The 18,742-nt window shown below is 46.0% G+C and overlaps 1 protein-coding gene across 3 annotated transcripts in view; it reads left to right on the forward strand.

Moving 5' to 3' along the window:
* SYNGR4 (synaptogyrin 4) overlaps window positions 1-7,658 on the forward strand; it is a 34,176-nt gene extending 26,518 nt beyond the window's left edge. For 2 of the 3 annotated variants that reach the window (XM_033962089.1, XM_033962087.1), the window contains exon 5: window positions 7,218-7,658. In XM_033962089.1, the coding sequence (XP_033817980.1) occupies window positions 7,218-7,409 (192 nt within the window). In that variant the 3' untranslated portion in view covers window positions 7,410-7,658. The remainder of the gene's footprint in view (window positions 1-7,217) is intronic. The other variant, XM_033962090.1, reaches the window with a different exon arrangement.
* Window positions 7,659-18,742: the final 11,084 nt, after the last annotated feature.

Consider the following 18,742-nt stretch of genomic DNA (forward strand, 5'->3'; position numbering starts at 1 on the left):
GAAATGTTATCCAATTTCCCAAGTTGTTCGGCAAATGAAAATGAGCAGGAAACCTCCCCCCCCTATGTTTTGTTGAGTGCCCTTTCACCCTATTTGTGAACATTGTACTCTAAACAACACTACTCCTTAACGACAAGATGAAAGAAAGAAAATCTAACATTCTGGAAACGACACAACTCAAAAATTCTCTGGCTGAACACCTCTGGATGACGTTTACAGAAAATAAAGCAAAAATCATTTTTCCAGCTTTTGTTTTCACTCCCTCTCTACCTTCTGCCCTGGTGGACGGGGTGGGGTGGATGCCCAGCACATGAATCACTGGAAGTCAGGTTGGATTATCGCCCATGATTCTAATCCAAGAAGGGACCATCCTCAGTGACTTGGGTTTTGTATGGTTTTATCAAAAAACGAGGCTGAGACACGAGAGCTCCCCTAATGGATGTGCAGCATCAGATGAAAGAGCTCTTATATTTATTTTATTTTTATTTAAAAAAATTTGTATCCTGCCACATCCAACAATTCTGAGCTGTTTACTATAAAACATATATAATAAAATAAAAACATATAACATAAAATCACTATTTCAATCTAAAACATAATTCAATACAAATCACAGCAATGCGAAAAATAAAAATGACCTAAAATAATGAACTGGGTGACCAGTGGGATTCACAGTACCTAGGCCAGTTCAATACTGGCTTCACCTGCTCCATCTATGGTTTTGGAATTCTAGTCTTCTACAAGAGGCAGAACACTATGAGTCCCATATAGATGCACTGGAGGTTGAATTAGGCCCTACTTAGTCCTTCAGATGTGACACAATGGTTGGTTGATAAATCTACTCCTTTCCCCTTTCCTATAGGACACAGTGCCCTCCTCCACAAGAAGAGATAGTAGATACAAGGTTAGTGCAGGGCTGGACCTGCCACTTAGCTGAACCTAGGCAGTGGCATATGGCATCAGAATTGGAGGAAGGAAAGGTCAAATCAGCCACTAGAGCAGGCTGGGCAAAGCAGCCTGGTTGGCAGAAATCCCCATGCTTCACCAGCCAAAGAGAAAATTGAGAAAGACACTTGGGGTGATGGGAGCCTCTGCTATGGCTTCCCACTGCTCATCCTCCTCTCCCTTAAGGGCACCACTGTGAGCAGGTTCAAAACGTTTGGTCACAACGCTATCCCTTCTTCATGCTGATCTTGTAGTACAGAAAGCGCTGCTCCGCCACCACAAGTTTTGCCTGTGCATGTGGTGCTGGCCTGAAGGAAATGCAGCAAACTGGAGTCAGTAGGGTTGGGTGAGAGAGAATTGGTGGTGGAGATACAAGGGTGCTTAGCACCTCTGAACTGGCCCCGGGTCTGATGATTTTGAGTGGGCAAGATTTACGAAGTGTGACCAAAACTACAATTGGTTGCACAGAGGAGTTGGATGTGAGGTTGGACACACCTGCTTCTCTCATGGACCTCTATAGTGAGGAGGATTCCTTCCATGGGGTCTTGGTCTGCTGGAGTAATCCTCCAGTGGTACAGCTAGCTGAACTACCTGTTGTTGCAGGCTTTGACGTGAAGGATTTGAAGCCTTTGGGTGTTTGCTTGGCTCATTTCCTCTGATTGAGAGGATCCATGGGCTGCCACGGAGAAGATAGATCTGAGGGATGAAGTAGTTTTCTATGATTTGAATTGTACAGTTTTGGAGGACAAAGCTCCTTTTGCAGTGAGCTCTTCAGCGAGCAGAGAAGTGCTTCCAAGCATGGGAGAAAGTGGGGTAGAGCAACAGTTGGGCTCATCATCATGCCCTGTTACAGCAGGTCGGGCTGTTATGTTGGAGCCCAACACTAGGTGAATCAATGAGTGGAGGTAAAAGATTTGCATGCCTTTCCTGGTGTCATTTAGGACTGCGGGAGAGGGTAGAAAAGGTGCTTACTGTCCCGAGACCACCATGCTTAGACTGGCAGTGAATAAGTGTGCTCTGGAGGTTGATTAAGGAGCAGCTTCAGCTTAGACTGGTTAGCAGTGAAGAAGAGTGCTCCAGATTAGGTTCATGTTGCCAGTTCTGGTATTATCCGCCAACAGGAGAGGGAAGAGCTGTGAATATCGTGGAACTGCGGGTGAGGTAAACTGGCCCTCAGTGCAGGAATGCCTATGTGTCTGAAATTAGCGAGGGGGCTGGAGGTGCTCCAGTACATGGCTTCGTTGACAAGTTGTTGTACACCACCTTAGGTAAATTTATTCAAAACGGTAATAAATAAATCCCAATAAACAAATAGATAAATGATGTGGGTGCATTTCCTTGCTTGTTGTAGAATGACAAAATCCAGGCTCATGCCTGCATACTGACAAATTTAGCTGTGTGTCCAGGGTGAGTGTAATGGGTCCTGAGATGTGTTTTGTGTACATACTGTGCTTTACCTGAGTTGCAAGAAAACAGAGTTCAACGCAGACACAGAACTCATAAAGCAGCATGGTGTCTGTTTTCCTGCTGACATTTCTCATGCAGGAGAGGCTGGATAATGAGCTCGCTCGCCTTTAAGTAACTCTTGATCTGATCTGCACTGACCCCGATGATGATAACTCCCCATTAGACCTGCACAAAGGTCCGCGCTGAGCCGTGAGCGGAGCAATCTTCCGCCAATTAGGTCACTGATTGATCTGTCCTTGGAGTGCATGATTAATTGACACTTCCACTAACATGGAGTGGGAGGGAGGGAACTTCACTATATTACATGGATTTATGAATACTGTAACTGAGATGAAAAAGCACCGCAGATGCCCAGCATCATGGTTTCACTTCAAGGTTTCCTGCTGACTACGACGACACCTAACTGCGGCTTGACAAGGCTGAGAAGATGGATGCAGTGGCACCCAGCAAAGCAAACATGGGACAGAGCCAGAGGAGGTTGGCAAGGTCATGGCAGGCAGAGATAGAGAGGATGCTGGAATAGCAGAAAGTGGCCTGAAGAGGAACCTGCAAAGGCGACTCCAGCAGCACGGAGAGAGTAGCCAGAGCTGGGAGAGGCCGAAGAAGTGACAGCAGCAACACAGAGCGGTCAGGGGAGGCTGGAGAGGTCACTGCAGCAGGATAAGATTACTACTACTGCTATCAGCCTTGCATCATCCCTTACCTCCTGAATCTGAAACCTCCCATCACTGAATGTATTAAGTATGTAACTCTGAAACCCATCCCGTACTACGTATGTAACTCTGAAACTGTATGTCATTTAGTTATTCTGAATTTGTATTTTATTTATTTAATTCGTTTTCCCCAAAGAGCTCAGAACGGGTTACAGGTTAAACCTACATAACATACAGTAAACAGGTTACGGTTTGCACTGGATCTATCCTACTTTGACACATACTAGGGATCTAATGCCACCTGTTCTGAGCTCCTCTGAGAGGACAGGCTAAAAAACGAAATAAACGAAATAAATTATCATTTCTATAGCGTTTCTAGATGTACGCAGCACTGTACATTAAAACATTCAAGAGAGTACAGCAGCACTGTACATTAAAACATTCAAGAGAGTCAGGAGAGGCTGAAGAAAGGCCAGGACTGGAAGAGACTGGAGAGGTGACCACAGCGGGATGGAGATTAGACTGGAGAAGAGACTACAGCAACAGAGACGAGCCAGGAGAGGCTGAAAAGGTGATACAGTAGCTTAGAGAGAGTGGCCAGATCAGGGGGAGATGCAGAGACCTGGAGAGGTGACTGCAGGCTGAAGAAATGACAACAGCAACACAGAGAGACAGACTAGGAGAGGTCACTGCAGCAGTATAAGAAAACTGGACTGAAAAGGAGACTGCAGCAGCACAGCAAGAGGAGCCCGAGACACAGGAATCCGACAACATGACTTCTGCAGTATTTAGAACAGTCAAATCAAGAGGGAAAAGAAACTGAAAAGACATCAAAGTCCTAGTCCATTGAAGGATTTGATTAATGCTAAATCATTAGTATCGTTTTTGTCAATCTCTCAGTCAAATATGAGTCAATCCTCGAATGCTTCTTTGAATACTTAAGGACATGAAGGACTACTAGTTACTCCATATGATCCAAGTACTTAGCAGAAAACTGTTTCTAGGTTGAACCTGGAGAAGACATAAGAACATAAGAAGTTGCCTCCGCTGGGTCAGACCAGAGGTCCAACTCGCCCAGCAGTCCACTCCTGCGGCGGCCCATCAGGTCGATGACCTGTAAGGTGATCCTTGTCTAAAACCCTTTATCCTTCTATCTATAACCTATCATAACCTATCTCTACTTCTATCTATATCCCTCAATCCCCGTATCCTTCAGGAATTTATCCAATCCTTCTTTGAAACCCCGTAGTGTACTCTGTCCTATCACAACCTCCAGAAGCGCATTCCAGGTGTCCATCACCCTCTGAGTGAAAAAGAATTTCCTAGCATTGGTTCTAAACCTGTCCCCTTTCAATTTCTCCGAGTGCCCCCTTGTTCTTGTGGTTCCCAATAGGCTGAAGAATCTGTCCCTTTCTACCTTCTCTATGCCTTTCATGATCTTGAAAGTCTCTATCATGTCTCCTCTGAGTCTCCGCTTTTGCAGGGAGAAGAGCCCAAGCCTTTCTAACCTGTCTGCATATGAAAGGTTTTCCATACCTTTTATCATTTTCGTCGCTCTTCTCTGAACCCTCTCAAGTATCGCCATGTCCTTCTTGGAGTACTGGACACAGTACTCCAGATGCGGATGCACCATCAGGCTGGTGCAAGCAGCAGACAGGAGATGTTGCTTGCTGCTACAAAAGAAGTTTACCACAAGGAAATCTTCTGGCACAACCCCTTCTTAGCCCTTTATTTGGCATTGTTGCTCAGAAGCAACATGTGTCTTCTATGGCTCTTATGGAAGATCTGCATCTCCAAATGCCTGTTTATTTGGCACTATTGCGCTCGTTTAATCTCAAGTTACGTAAAGCAGCCATTTCACCATCTGCCAATTAAAGGGTTAATATCACTTCAAGTGACCAATGAATGTAAGTTCACATGACTTTTTTTTTTAATACCAGTGACCTAGCATTAATATACAGGCAGATGTCACACAGATTAAGAACACTTTGACAGTTGTACTAGCCTGTTTGATAATGATGATCAAGTGCTGCCAAGTCAAGGACGATTTCTTCAATGTGCTCTATCTTCTGTCTCTGAAGGCTACTCAATGGCACATTAAGCTTTCACTAAAGGTAATGAGACACAGGTCAGCCTCTTCAGCATTCGCAACTGTGATGAAAATCGAGAACCAAACATCAGCTGGAATGATGTACATCTGATTCACTGTGCAAGTCCACTTGAACTCGGAAAGACTGGATTTTACTGTTGGACTAACTGCAAGATTTCCAGACAGTCATAGATAACCAAGAAGGAAGCAGTGAGAAAGGAACACTAGACCCACAGCAAAGATCCCTCAAAAAGACTTCCTTACAATGACATAAATAACCACAAGGAGATCCTGCTGCTGGGCTTAGCTTGGGTATGAGAGGGTGAGTAGTCTTCTGTAGGTGATGGCCCTAAATCACATCCATAAGAACATAAGAATAGCCTTACTGGATCAGACCAGCATCCCGTCTTCACGGAGGCCAATCCAAGTCACAAGTACCTGGCAAAAACCAAATGGTAGCAGCATTTCATGCCACCGATCAACAAGTCAAGAACTAATATGGCAATATGAATAAGTCCTAACAGATCTCAGGCTTGCAACCGTGGTAAGGAGCATCCTTTTGGTTTGCCCATTGCTTGAGGATAGCCCCTGCACAGTGCTGAGACAGTTTAGTTTATTCCAAATATGGCAGTTTACAGTGTGCTGGTTGTTGGAAAGAAACAGGACTTTGGTACATGGAGAATAGAAGAAGGAATAACAGCAACCAGAGGTGGACAAGGCAGAGGAAGTGACAGAAGCAGGGCCATAGGGAGCTATGTGCAGGTGGTACGGATGCAAAGCATGCAAGGGAGGCAGAGCCACCAAAATTGGTCTCTGTTTTTTGCCTTCTGTACTTGGCCCCAACACAGTGGCCGGAGAGATGCGCTAGGGGGTGTGCCACACAAGGTATGTTTCCAGCTGAGAAAGCTTCCAGACGAAAGTACCATGTAGATAGTAGCCAAGTCCAGAGTAGGCTGAAGAAGTGACCCTGGCAATACAGAAATCACAGCCAGAGCTAGAAAAGCATGAAGCAGCAGAGAGAATAGCCAGAGCAGGAAGACAAGTGTGACTGAAGCAGCTGCCCAGAGAGAGCCACTGGAGCAGACTGCAGCAATTCAGAGAGAGAAGCTAGCATGGGTAGGGCTGAAGAGGGGTTACCGCAGCAGCACAGAGAGCAGGGATAGCTGAAGAGACTGCAGCAGTGCTGGGGGAGCTGGAGAGACTAAAAAGGGGACTGTAAAAGCAGCTAGAGCTGGAGGAGGCTGAAGCAGGAGCTACAGACAGACTCGGCAGCCCTAGCGAGCTATTTCTTAGCATAAGGGACCTTATTGCAAAAATACAAATTTTTCCAAACCCCAAAGTCCCCTTAATCACCACAGTCTGTACATCCTAAACTGACTTTTCAGAGATGCTAAGGAATTCATATTACCGGTCACGAAACAGGTGATGCTCCACTCCCTAGCATAGCAGACAATCTGAAAAATAGCAGACTGATTTTTAAAAAAATGTTTTTTATGTCTCTGATACAGATTTTATTTTTTCATTTTATATGTTGCCCATTATTCATCACCTGGCATCACGGACAGGTGGTTAAAAAAATTGAATAAATTTATTTCCTTTAAAAAGTAATTTAGAATTGTGGTGAGCTGACCTTTTCCCAAATAAAATAGACCATCCCTTGCTTTTCATGTACATAATTTTGTGTGCTCCCTGTTTTGAAGGTGCTTCATGCAGATTTCGCACACACGCTGGCAGCAGACTACTTTGATTTCAAGCCCAGTGCTTTATTTGTTACTGGCACAGCCACCAAAACACCTCTGACAGCCTGCCTGTTAGCTTGAGTTTCTCTGAAAACATGAGATGGATTAATCCATTTTGGCAGCAAAAGCCTTATTGAATACCTGAAAAGGATTTAATTTGACTAGCCCTAGGCTTTCAAGGACATTCGTAGAAGGGACCTTCCCGAACTCACACCTCTAGAGAAAGTAGGGTCTTAGTTGTGTAGGAAATGCTGCAGCCCTGTTTTCCACTTCCTCCTATTGTCTCATGACCATCTGCCCATTTCTCCTTTATCTCCGTTGCAGGGAACGCTGGTGTACCTGTCCATTCTAAGGCTGCAAAGTGCTCCTCACGTCCTGTATGCCCGCTCCTTACATGAACTGGGCACCAGCAGCACAGAGCTCGGTCATCTCTGTTTCACTGATTCAGTGGAGTTTCACACCTTATCCAGTGGGGGAGCAGTGGTTGGCAAGAACGATCCCTTGCCAAAGAATTAACGAGTTAAAGGTCTTCAAACTACTTTATTACAATAAAGACATTTTGTTGAACCTGAACTTGATCAATGAAGCAAGTATATTATTTAGCAATCATAGATCAGTTGTGAAGGGGGACACTGTACCTAACAAGGACATGATGTGACCTAGTTGGCCAATATTTGATCTGCGGCTTGCATCATAGAAACTACATCATCATATTGGAAGATGGCCAATGTAATGCCTGTTTTTGAAAAAGGGTGCTGGGGTGATCTCGAAAAACACAGCTCAGTGAGCATGATATTAGTGCCAGGCAAAACGATGGAAGCTGTTCTGAAAATATTACTGAACACATGGATAGATATGGGTTAATGAGGCAGATCCAAGATGGACTTTGCAAAGAGAAGCCTTGGCTTAGTCTTCTCTTTAATTATTTTGATGACATTAATAAATATGCAGACAGGGCCGAGCTGGTCAATATTATCTATAATAGATTTTCAAAAGGCTTTTAACAAGAGTCCCTCGTAAGAAATGTTTGAAGAAATTAAAAAGTCAACGGATAGGCGACGATGTCGTATTGTGGATTGGGAACTGGTTAAAAGATAAGACAACACAGCAGGTCTTAATCAGTGGTCTCAAACTCGCGGCCCGGGGGCCACATGCGGCCCGCCAGGTACTATTTTGAGGCCCTCGGTATGTTTGTCATAATCACAAAAGTAAAATAAAATATTATTGGCCAAAAGGAAAGATTTATAAACTATAAAGAGTTTTACCTCATGCAAAATTTCTTTAATAAGACAATAACTATTTTTTCTGAGGTCCTCCAAGTACCTACAAATCCAAAATGTGGCCCTGCAAAGGGTTTGAGTTTGAGACCACTGGTCTAAATGGTCCATTTCATCAACGGGGAAAGGTGAATAACAAAGTTCTGTACTAGGACTGGTGCGTTTTAACATATTTATTAAATGAAATGGGAGCAGTAGGTGGCACAAAATTATTGACGGCTGGTGTAAATGCTTGTGCCCAACTTAGGCAGTTAGGTGCTTATTTTTCATGTATTCTATATAGAGAATGACATGGGAACAAATTTTTTCCCCCATCCCTGTAGGAACTCAATTTCCCCGTCCCCGCGGGTCTTGTCACCGTCCCTTTCCTATAAGCTCTGCCTTAACCGCACAAGTCTCGATCACTTATGATTTAAAAATGTTTGAGGCTTGTGCAGATGAGGACAGAGCTTGCAGGAATGGGGCAGGGACAGGAAAATAACTCGCCGGGACGGAACAGGAAAATGAGTTCCCACTGGGACGGGGGGGAAAAATGTGTCCAGAAATCAATCACTGTACTGATTCACAGAAATGCTTCGTGCCATGCCTCAGAGACCTAGTATTCAGGCAGAATACTCTCAAAATGGCCATTTTGAGAGTATTCTGTTTGAAACAAGGTCAAATTCTGTTCCGCACTGTTTTTGCAATTTCCCCTGACGAAGCCAGTGCAGGTGAAACGGTGGCCCCATTGAGTCTTTAGCTCAGTGCCGACAGTTACATCCATAAAGATAAGTGCCGTTTTAAGTTTTTGCACTATCGTTGAACGGTCGATGTTTGATGTTTTCAATATTTTTTATTAAAATATTTAAATAACTTAAATTGATAATTTAAAAACTACAAATAGTAAAGAAAAAAGAATTTAGTACTTCATGTACATGCCATTAGCTAATGATTGAGACTGTGACCTGACTGTGTATCGAGCAGTTTTCTGCCTGAATAGTACTACTAATAATAATAACTTTATTGTTGTATACCGCCATACCCAGGGAGTTCTAGGCGGTTCACAGCAATTTATCAAAGTTATAAACATATCAGAGATTACAAATAGTGCACGAACAATAATGAACAATTGACAAAGAATGATGTCGTTGAGGTTAGCTGGAGAAGGGAAGTAAAGGTTGAGGGTAGTGGGAAGGGATATTACAGTAAGAAGGAGAAAGAGGGGATTTCAGTGCATTGTAGGGGGGGGGGGGAGTAGTGGGGGACAGGGTATCAGGAGTTGTGTCCGTGGAAAAGGTGAGTTTTGAGTAGCTTTCTGAAGTCGAGGTAGGTGGGGGCCTCGAGCACCATTTGGGCTAGCCATGGGTTCAGTTTAGCCGCTTGAAAAGCGAAGGTTTTGTCGAAGAACCTTTTGAGGTGACATAGTTTTAGTGAGGGGAAGGCGAACAGATGAATTCTGCGGGAGTTCTTAGTGTTGCAATTCAGGTAGAAGTGTGGGTTGAGGTAGGTTGGGGATAAACCGAGTACTGTTTTGTAGCAGAAGCAAGCAAACTTGAATATGACTCTGGATTCGAACGGTAGCCAATGAAATTTGAGATAGAAAGGGGTGATGTGTTCCCATTTATTTAGGCCAAATATAAGGCGGACAGCGGTGTTTTGAATTAGTTTTAGTCTCCTGATGGTTTTTTTTGTGGCGCCCAAATAGATAATATTGCAGGTCTCTGCAATATTACTAGGTCTCTGAGGCATGGCACGAAGCATTTCTGTGAATCAGTACAGTGATTGATTTCTGGAGGTGATTTTGTTGCCTGTATTCTATTTTACACTTCCATAGTATTTGTTTTTTGGAAAAATGTGTCCTCCATGTCATTCTCTAATTCTATAACATATGTGCCTAAGTCTTGGGCACACCCTTAGCCCACCATTCCCCTCCCCAGTTCACACCCTTTGCAGTTGCGTGTTATGGAATTTGTGCACACATGTTAGAGAATATCAGCTAAGGTCTGTTGCAAGTGTAACTGCTAATTAGTGCAAGTTATTGTTCCTTACCATTTATTTTCAGCTCATTAACATATTTAGTTACGTACACAACTGACTTTATTCTATAACTTCTGTGCACAACTTTGCATGCTAACCCCTGGATTCTGTAAATGGTGCCTAGATTTGTATACGCTAACAAGCCAACTAATGTCAATAACTGAGTGCTAAAGCACAGTTACTTACCGTAACAGGTGTTATCCAGGGACAGCAGGCAGATATTCTTGACTGATGGGTGATGGCACCGACGGAGCCCCGGTACGGACAATTTTAGAGTGATTGCACTCTAAGAACTTGGAAAGTTCCAGTAGGCTGCACCGCGCACGCGCGAGTGCCTTCCCGCCCGACAGAGGCGCGCGGTCCCCAGTTAGGATAAACCAGCTAAGAAGCCAACCCGGGGAGGTGGGTGGGACGCAAGAATATCTGCCTGCTGTCCCTGGATAACACCTGTTACGGTAAGTAACTGTGCTTTATCCCAGGACAAGCAGGCAGCATATTCTTGACTGATGTGTGACCTCCAAGCTAACAAAAAGAGGGATGGAGGGAAGGTTGGCCATTAGGAAAACAAATTTTGCAAAACAGATTGGCCGAAGTGTCCATCCAGTCTGGAGAATGCATCCAGACAATAATGAGATGTAAAAGTATGAACTGAGGACCAAGTAGCAGCCTTGCAGATTTCCTCAATAGGAGTGGAATGGAGGAAAGCTACAGATGCTGCCATAGCTCTCACTCTATGGGCTGTGACAGAACCTTCCAGTGGCAGTCCGGACTGAGCATAACAGAATGAAATGCACGCTGCGAGCCAATTTGACAGCGTACGTTTAGAAACAGGACGTCCCAATTTATTCGGATCAAAGGACAGAAAGAGTTGGGGTGATGATCTGTGGGGCTTAGTACGGTCTAAATAGTAAGCTAAAGCCCGCTTACAGTCCAAAGAATGAAGAGCCTGTTCTCCAGAATGAGAGTGAGGTTTCGGAAAGAAAACAGGCAGAACAATGGATTGGTTGAGATGGAATTCAGAGACAACCTTAGGAAGAAACTTTGGATGTGTATGCAGAACCACCTTGTCATGATAGAAGACTGTGAAAGGTGGATCAGCAACTAGTGCATGGAGCTCACTGACCCTCCTGGCAGAGGTGAGCGCAATAAGAAAAAGTACCTTCCAAGTAAGAAACTTGAAAGTGGTGGTAGCCAAGGGTTCAAATGGAAGCATTAGAGCAGACAGAACCAAATTGAGATCCCAGATCACAGGAGGGCGGCTTAAGAGGTGGTTTCACATGAAAAAGACCCCGCATGAATCTGGACACTAAAGGATGAGCTGAGAGAAGTTTCCCCTGAACTGGCTCATGAAAAGCAGCAATAGCACTGAGGTGGACTCTGATGGACGTAGACTTGAGACCAGAGTCAGATAAGGAAAGAAGATAATCCAACAAGGTCTCCACTGCAAGGGAAGTGGGATCATGATGATGAAGAATACACCAAGAAGAAAACCGTGCCCACTTCTGATGGTAACATTGCAGAGTGGCCGGTTTCCTGGAAGCATCTAGAATAGACCGAACGGGCTGAGACAGAAGAGAATCATGTGGAGTCAGCCCGAGAGATACCAAGCTGTCAGGTGCAGAGACTGGAGGTTGGGATGCAGAAGGGTTTCCTGATGCTGTGTAAGCAGAGAAGGAAACAGTGGAAGAAGAAAAGGTTCCCTGGAACTGAGTTGAAGTAGAAGGGAGAACCAATGCTGCCTGGGCCACCGTGGAGCAATCAGAATCATGGTGGCTCGTTCCCTCTTGAGCTTGAACAAGGTTCGTAACATGAGCGGCAGAGGAGGGAAAGCATACAGGAACAGATTGGACCAATCTAGGAGAAATGCATCCGCTGCCAGACGGTGAGGACAGTAGAGTCTGGAGCAGAAGTGGGGCAGCTGATGATTGTGAGAAGCTGCAAAGAGGTCCACCTGAGGAGTGCCCCATTGAGCGAAAATGGACTGGAGAGTCAAAGGATCGAGAGTCCATTCGTGGGGCTGGAGAATTCTGCTGAGTTTGTCCGCTAAGGAATTCTGTTCCCCCTGAATGTAGATAGCTTTCAGGAATAAGTGGCGAGCTGTGGCCCAAGACCAAATCTTCTGGGCTTCCTGGCACAAGAGGCGAGAGCCTGTCCCACCCTGTTTGTTGATGTAGTACATCGCAACTTGATTGTCTGTGCACAGTAGAAGAACCTGAGGAAAGAAAAGATGTTGGAAGGCCTTGAGGGCATAAAACATCGCTCTGAGTTCCAGGAAATTGATGTGGTGCTTCATTTCCTGGACTGTCCAAAGTCCTTGAGTTTGAAATTCGTTCAAATGAGCTCCCCAGGCATAAGGGGAGGCGTCGGTGGTGATGACAAGTTGATGAGGAGGTAGATGGAACAGAAGACCTCTGGAGAGATTTGAGGATATCAACCACCATTGAAGAGATTGACGAAGAGATGATGTCACAGATATGTGTCGTGAGCAAGGATCCGTCGCTTGGGACCACTGGGTAGCTAGGGTCCATTGAGGAGTGCGCAGGTGAAGACGTGCAAGGGGGTTGACATGAACTGTCGAGGCCATGTGACCCAAGAGTATCATCATTTGCTTGGCAGAGATGGAACGTTGTGGAAGCACCTTCTGACAAAGATATTGAAGAGTTTGAAGACGGTTGGACGGCAAGAACGCTCTCATCAGGATTGTGTCCAACACCGCTCCAATGAATTGAAGTCTTTGCGTGGGGATAAGATGAGATTTGGGTAGACTGATCTCGAATCCCAGGAGTTGTAGAAAAAGGATGGTCTGGTTGGTGGCCAGGAGTACTGACTGAGATGAAATGGCCTTGATTAACCAGTCGTCCAGGTAAGGAAAGACCTGAAGGTGGTGAGAGCGTAGAAAGGCAGCCACCACAATCAGGCATTTGGTGAACACTCTTGGAGAGGAGGCAAGACCGAAGGGTAGCACCTTGTATTGGTAATGACAATGATTGATCATGAAGCGGAGATACTGTCTGGAGTCCAGATTGACCGGTATGTGAATGTATGCTTCTTTGAGATCGAGGGAGCATAGCCAGTCGCCGTGATCGAGAAGAGGGTAAAGAGTGGCCAGAGAAAGCATTTTGAATTTTTCCTTGACCAAGCATTTGTTGAGATCGCGAAGATCTAGAATTGGTCTGAGATCTCCTGTTTTTTTGGGGACTAGAAAGTAACGGGAGTAGAATCCCTGCCCCTTTTGATCCAGAGGAACTTCCTCTATAGCGTTCAGAAGGAGGAGGGATTGAACCTCTTGAAGAAGGAGGGAAGACTGAGGAGTGTTCAAAGCAGACTCTTTTGGTAGACTTTGGGCCAGAAGGGTCTGAAAGTTGAGAGAGTAGCCGTGGCAGATGATGTTGAGGACCCATTGGTCCGAAGTGATAACTTCCCACCGGCTGAGAAAGAAAGTGAGACGGCCACCTATAGGTTGAGGTAGGTGGGTAGATGTTTGAACGCTGGCTATGCCCTGGAGAATTAAGTCAAAAGGCTGCGTAGGTTTTTGCTGTGGAGGCGGCTTCACAGGTTGTTGCTGTGTTGGTCTAGGAGTCTGACGTTGTTGTTGACGTTGACGCCTAGTTTGCTGGGGAGCTGATGGCAATGGACGAGCCACATAACAGCGTTGGTAGGCCGACTGCTGTCTGAAAGGCCGTGCCGGTGGAGTCTTCTTTTTTGTTTTGAGGAGAGTATCCCAGCGTGTCTCATGGGCGGAGAGCTTTTGGGTGGTCGAGTCCATGGATTCCCCAAAAAGCTCATCCCCCAGGCATGGAGCATTAGCCAACCGATCTTGATGGTTGACATCAAGCTCGGATACTCTAAGCCAGGCAAGGCGGCGCATGGCCACAGACATGGCCATTGCTCTGGAGGTAAGTTCGAAGGTATCGTAAATGGATCTTACCATAAATTTACGGAGTTGGAAAAGAGAAGACGAGCATTGGTGGAAAGCCTGTCGTTTCCGCTCAGGAAGGTACTTTTCAAAGGAAGCCATGGTGGTAAGGAGATGCTTAAGATAAAAAGAAAAGTGAAAAGCATAATTACCAGATCTATTAGCTAGCATTGCATTCTGGTATAACCGCTTACTGAATTTGTCCATGGCTTTACCTTCTCTGCCAGGAGGGACAGAAGCATATACAATAGCTCCCGCAGACTTCTTAAGCGTAGATTCCACAAACAGTGATTCATGTGGAAGCTGTGGCTTATCGAATCCAGGAATAGGAATTACTTTATATAATGAATCCAATTTACAGGGGAGCTCCTGGGATAGTCAAAGGAGTCTCTAAATTTTTATAAAAAGTTTCCCTCAAGATGTCATGAAGAGGGAGTTTCAAAAATTCCTTTGGAGGCTGGTCAAAGTCAAGGGCATCAAGAAAGGCCTTGGATTTTTTAGACTCAGCCTCCAAAGGAATAGAGAGAGATTTGCACATGTCCTTCAGGAAAGAAGTGAAAGACGTGGAATCATGTTTGGAGGATGGATCAGGAATAACAGGATCATCCTCATCCGAGGAACACTCACCCTCAGAAAGAAAAGGCTCTTCGGAGTCACCCCACAGATCAGGGTCCCTAATATGGGAGCTACGGTCTCGAGACTCCGGAGTAGAGGGTTCTAGGTGTCGGGATTTGCGTGCCGACTTACCCGACCTCATAGATACGGTACCGGGAGATGTTACCGACTGCAGCGGTGCCGAAGTCTGCACCGACTGATGCTGGGCTCTCGGTTCCGGTGCAAGAACTGGCATCGATATCGATGAGGCCGAGTGAACCGGTACCGAGACAGTGGACGCAGACAATAAAGGTTGCTCCACTGCCGGTACCGGCGGCTCAGACCGGACCGGGACCGGAAGGTTCGGTGCCAATAGAGCAGGAAGGAGTTGTTGTAACTGCTCCTTAAGCTGCGTTTGTAGGACGGCTGCAATGCGCTCATCCAAAGAGGGCACCGGTACCGCCTTTTTCTTTTGCGGTACCTGCGGTGCTGCTCGACGCCCCGAAGATGAGGAGCCCGAGGTCGAGGGACTCACCTCGATAGGGGCGGAGCGCTTCCGCGGGCGCCTCACGGTCGGCAGGACTGGGCTCGCTGCAATCGAGACCGGAGGACGCTCCAGCAGGGAAGGCTTCTTAGCCGGCTTACCTGGATGTTGCGACGCCGGCGCGGTATCGCGCGGTGTCGACGAAGTGGGTGCCGACTGTGATGGTGTCGATGCCGCAGGATCGGACATATCGGCACCGAAGAGTAATCGCTGTTGTATCTGGGGATTTTTTAATGTACGTTTTTTTAATGTGGCACAGCGGGTGCAGGTGGAAGCCTGATGCTCAGGACCCAGGCACTGTAAGCACCAGTTGTGCGGGTCCGTGAGGGATATAGGCCGTGGACACCGCTGGCACTTTTTAAACCCTGGCTGGGGGGGCATGAAAGTGAAAACGGCTTCTGCCAAATTGAAGGCCGAGACCTCAATGGTGGCAGTAGGCCCCGCCGGGGCAAAACCGAAATGAAGAAAAAAAAATAAAGAAATAAACTCGTTTTTTTTGTTTTTTTTTAGAAAAAGAAAAGAAAGAAGGGAAAAAACTCCCAAAAAGGTTTCGCGAGCGGGAAGGCGTATAAGAAAAAATTTCAACAGCCGTTGAAAAATGCGACTTCTTAGCTCCGCGGAAACTAAGAAACTGGGGACCGCACGCCTCTGTCGGGCGGGAAGGCACTCGCGCGTGCGCGGTGCGGCCTACTGGAACTTTCCAAGTTCTTAGAGTGCAATCACTCTAAAATTGTCCGTACCGGGGCTCCGTCGGTGCCGTCACCCATCAATCAAGAATATGCTGCCTGCTTGTCCTGGGATAATAACTAATTATTGAAGTTAATTGTCAACCATTAAAAATACGCACCTGCATCTGGCTGCGCCCTGTTCTATACTGGGGAATTCTATAAACAGGGCCTGAGTCCGGAATCAGCGCCTTTTATTTTTGTAATTGACTTCATCAGAGTGATAACCGACCGTGCTGGTTTTCAAGCTAATCGACAAAAAGAGATTAAACAATTTAAGAATTTGGCGCTGGACTCTTAGGACGCCTAAGTGGAGGCGCCCTCTCTCACCTAATGACGCCTATCTCGAACAGCAAGCGCGGTTTTGAGAATAGGCATGGTTGAGTTAGGCATCGTCGGGCGTCTGACAAATTAAGACGAGTGAAACACGGGCCTAATGGAGTGGCAGCTGTGTCTGGGACATGTAGGTGTTGCTAGGCGCAGTTACATAGAAACATAGAAAATGACGGCAGAAAAGGGCTACAGCCCATCAAGTCTGCCCACTCTGCTTACCCATCCCCTGTCTATGCCCTAATGACCCAATTTCCTTATCTTGACCCTCTTAGGGATCCCACATGGGTATCCCATTTATTCTTAAAGTTTATAAAATCTGGCCCAAAGCGCGCAACTCAAATGGGACCGTGGCCATGGGAGGAGCAGGGTCGTTCCAAAAAGTTGCACATCTTTTTACAGAATCCTACCTCAGAGCTGGGCGCCAGTATTTAATCAGGTTTCAGCAGCTAGAAGTTAGGTGCAAGAAGCGGCATTAAGCCCGAACGTATAAAGGGCGGCAACTTTTTCTGGTGCCAGATTTTGAATGGCATTTACAGAATTCCCCCCCTCCCTCAGTGTAAAGTTGGGCACATGAGTTTAGGGGACAGAGAACCCCCCCTATCCTGATTATAGATAAGCAATGCTGGGTTCTATATTAGGAGTCACCACCTAGAAAAAGGTTCTAAAAGTCAATGGACAATAGATTGGAAATTCACGGCTCAGTCTACCACGGCCAGAAAACCTGTAGAATGTCTGGAATGATTTAGAAAGGAACGAAGATTATAATAATTAGGGCTTCTATTCTTAGGTGTTTATAAAACGTAAATTTAGGTGTTCATTAACTAGCTAATTGGCCCTTCACTGAGAGAACAAATAATTGTTTATCCGTGACTTTGCAGCGCAGGTACTGTTGTTGGCTACCTTTTCCTGTGGAGTGGAAAACATACATTTGTTTAGCCGAGGCAGAAAAAAAAGTACAAAAACAGAGTAGAAAATCCAAGGCAGGCAAAGGGAGGGATGAGAAAGTACATGGCTAAGTGGTGGTTTTGCGGTATTTATTAGTTAAAAACAACATGGCCCTCGGTTTTCAGAGGGGGCTAGCACATTTGCTTTAGTGAGCACTCGACTAACACTGAGTGAACACGGGACAACTCACTGCCACCGTTTAAATCGCAGGAACTTTTTACCGCACGTGACCTGGAAAAGGCTTTCACTACATGGCATCAGTTGAAATGTTACCGTAGCACTAGGCACAGATAGGTACCAGTATTCAAGCTGGCAGTATCAGCATTTTTCTGACTGCCACCGGTGTTATGCCCAGGAACGGGAATGAATTACTAGGCTTCCAGAGCTGGCTACACCATAGCTGGTTAAGTGCAATTTTCAGCGTTTAACTACTGTGGGGGGCAGTGGTGTAGCTGGAGAGGCTGGCACTCGGGGCTGTGGTGCCTGGCATTGCTGTGCTGTGTGGTCCCCCGCTTTTCTCCACAGTGCCGTGTGCCCCCCCCTCGATCACCCTTCCCACTCTTCCCCACCTCATCTACAACCTACTGCTCGCACTGGCCTTGGCTCCCTTCTGACATCACGTCCTGTGACCAGAAAGTGATGTTACAAGGGAGCCGAGGCCGATGTGAGCGGCTGACGGAAAATGTTGCTTGCACTGGTGAACATTTCAACAGATACGCTGGGGGGGGGGGCAGAGAAGTGTTGGTGCCTCTGTGAAGACGATGTCCGGGGTGGTCCACACCCCCTGCCCCCCTGTAGGGCACGGCTTAAAGAGAGGACTCAATATAATATGCTATTTATGGGGTTAATCTGGCTGGTGCAGACTCTGCCTCCAGCACGCCCCTAAAGTAGCTGGAAGCAGCTGGTTTCCAGGTAGGCACTAACTAGTTATTTTCAGCAGCACTAACTCGTTAAATGCTGGTGAAAATAACCGGTTAGCCCCTAATAAATGATTTAACCGACCAGGAGCTGTTTCCGACCTTTTAAATTGCTTTCCCTATCGATCCCATATATTTTAGGATGGTAGGGGAGACAATTTAAAAAGACCTTCACATTCACAATTTAATTTTGGGATGCTGAGGTTCCTTAATAGACACGGTCCAGTTTGGGAACCCGTGATCAGGGTGGTTAACATAAGAACATAAGATCTGCCATACTTGAACAAGCCCAGTATCCTATTTCCAACTGTGGCCAGCCCAGGTCACAAGTACCAGATAGAAACCCAAAGAGTAGCAACATTCCAGAGCTGAGATTGTGATGTCATGAGACCTCATTCCACCAATGCCTAAGAGCCAACCTCATCAGTGATGTCACAATGGCTTGATTGTTCTATACTTGGCTCACATAAGAACATAAGAGTTGACATACTGGGATAGACCGAAGGTCCATCAAGCCCAGTATCCTGTTTTCAACAGTGGTCAATCCAGGTCCCAAGTACCTGGCAAGATACCAAGTAGTAA

This window comes from Geotrypetes seraphini, chromosome 10 (assembly GCF_902459505.1).
Source record: "Geotrypetes seraphini chromosome 10, aGeoSer1.1, whole genome shotgun sequence".
Lineage (NCBI taxonomy): Eukaryota > Metazoa > Chordata > Amphibia > Gymnophiona > Dermophiidae > Geotrypetes > Geotrypetes seraphini.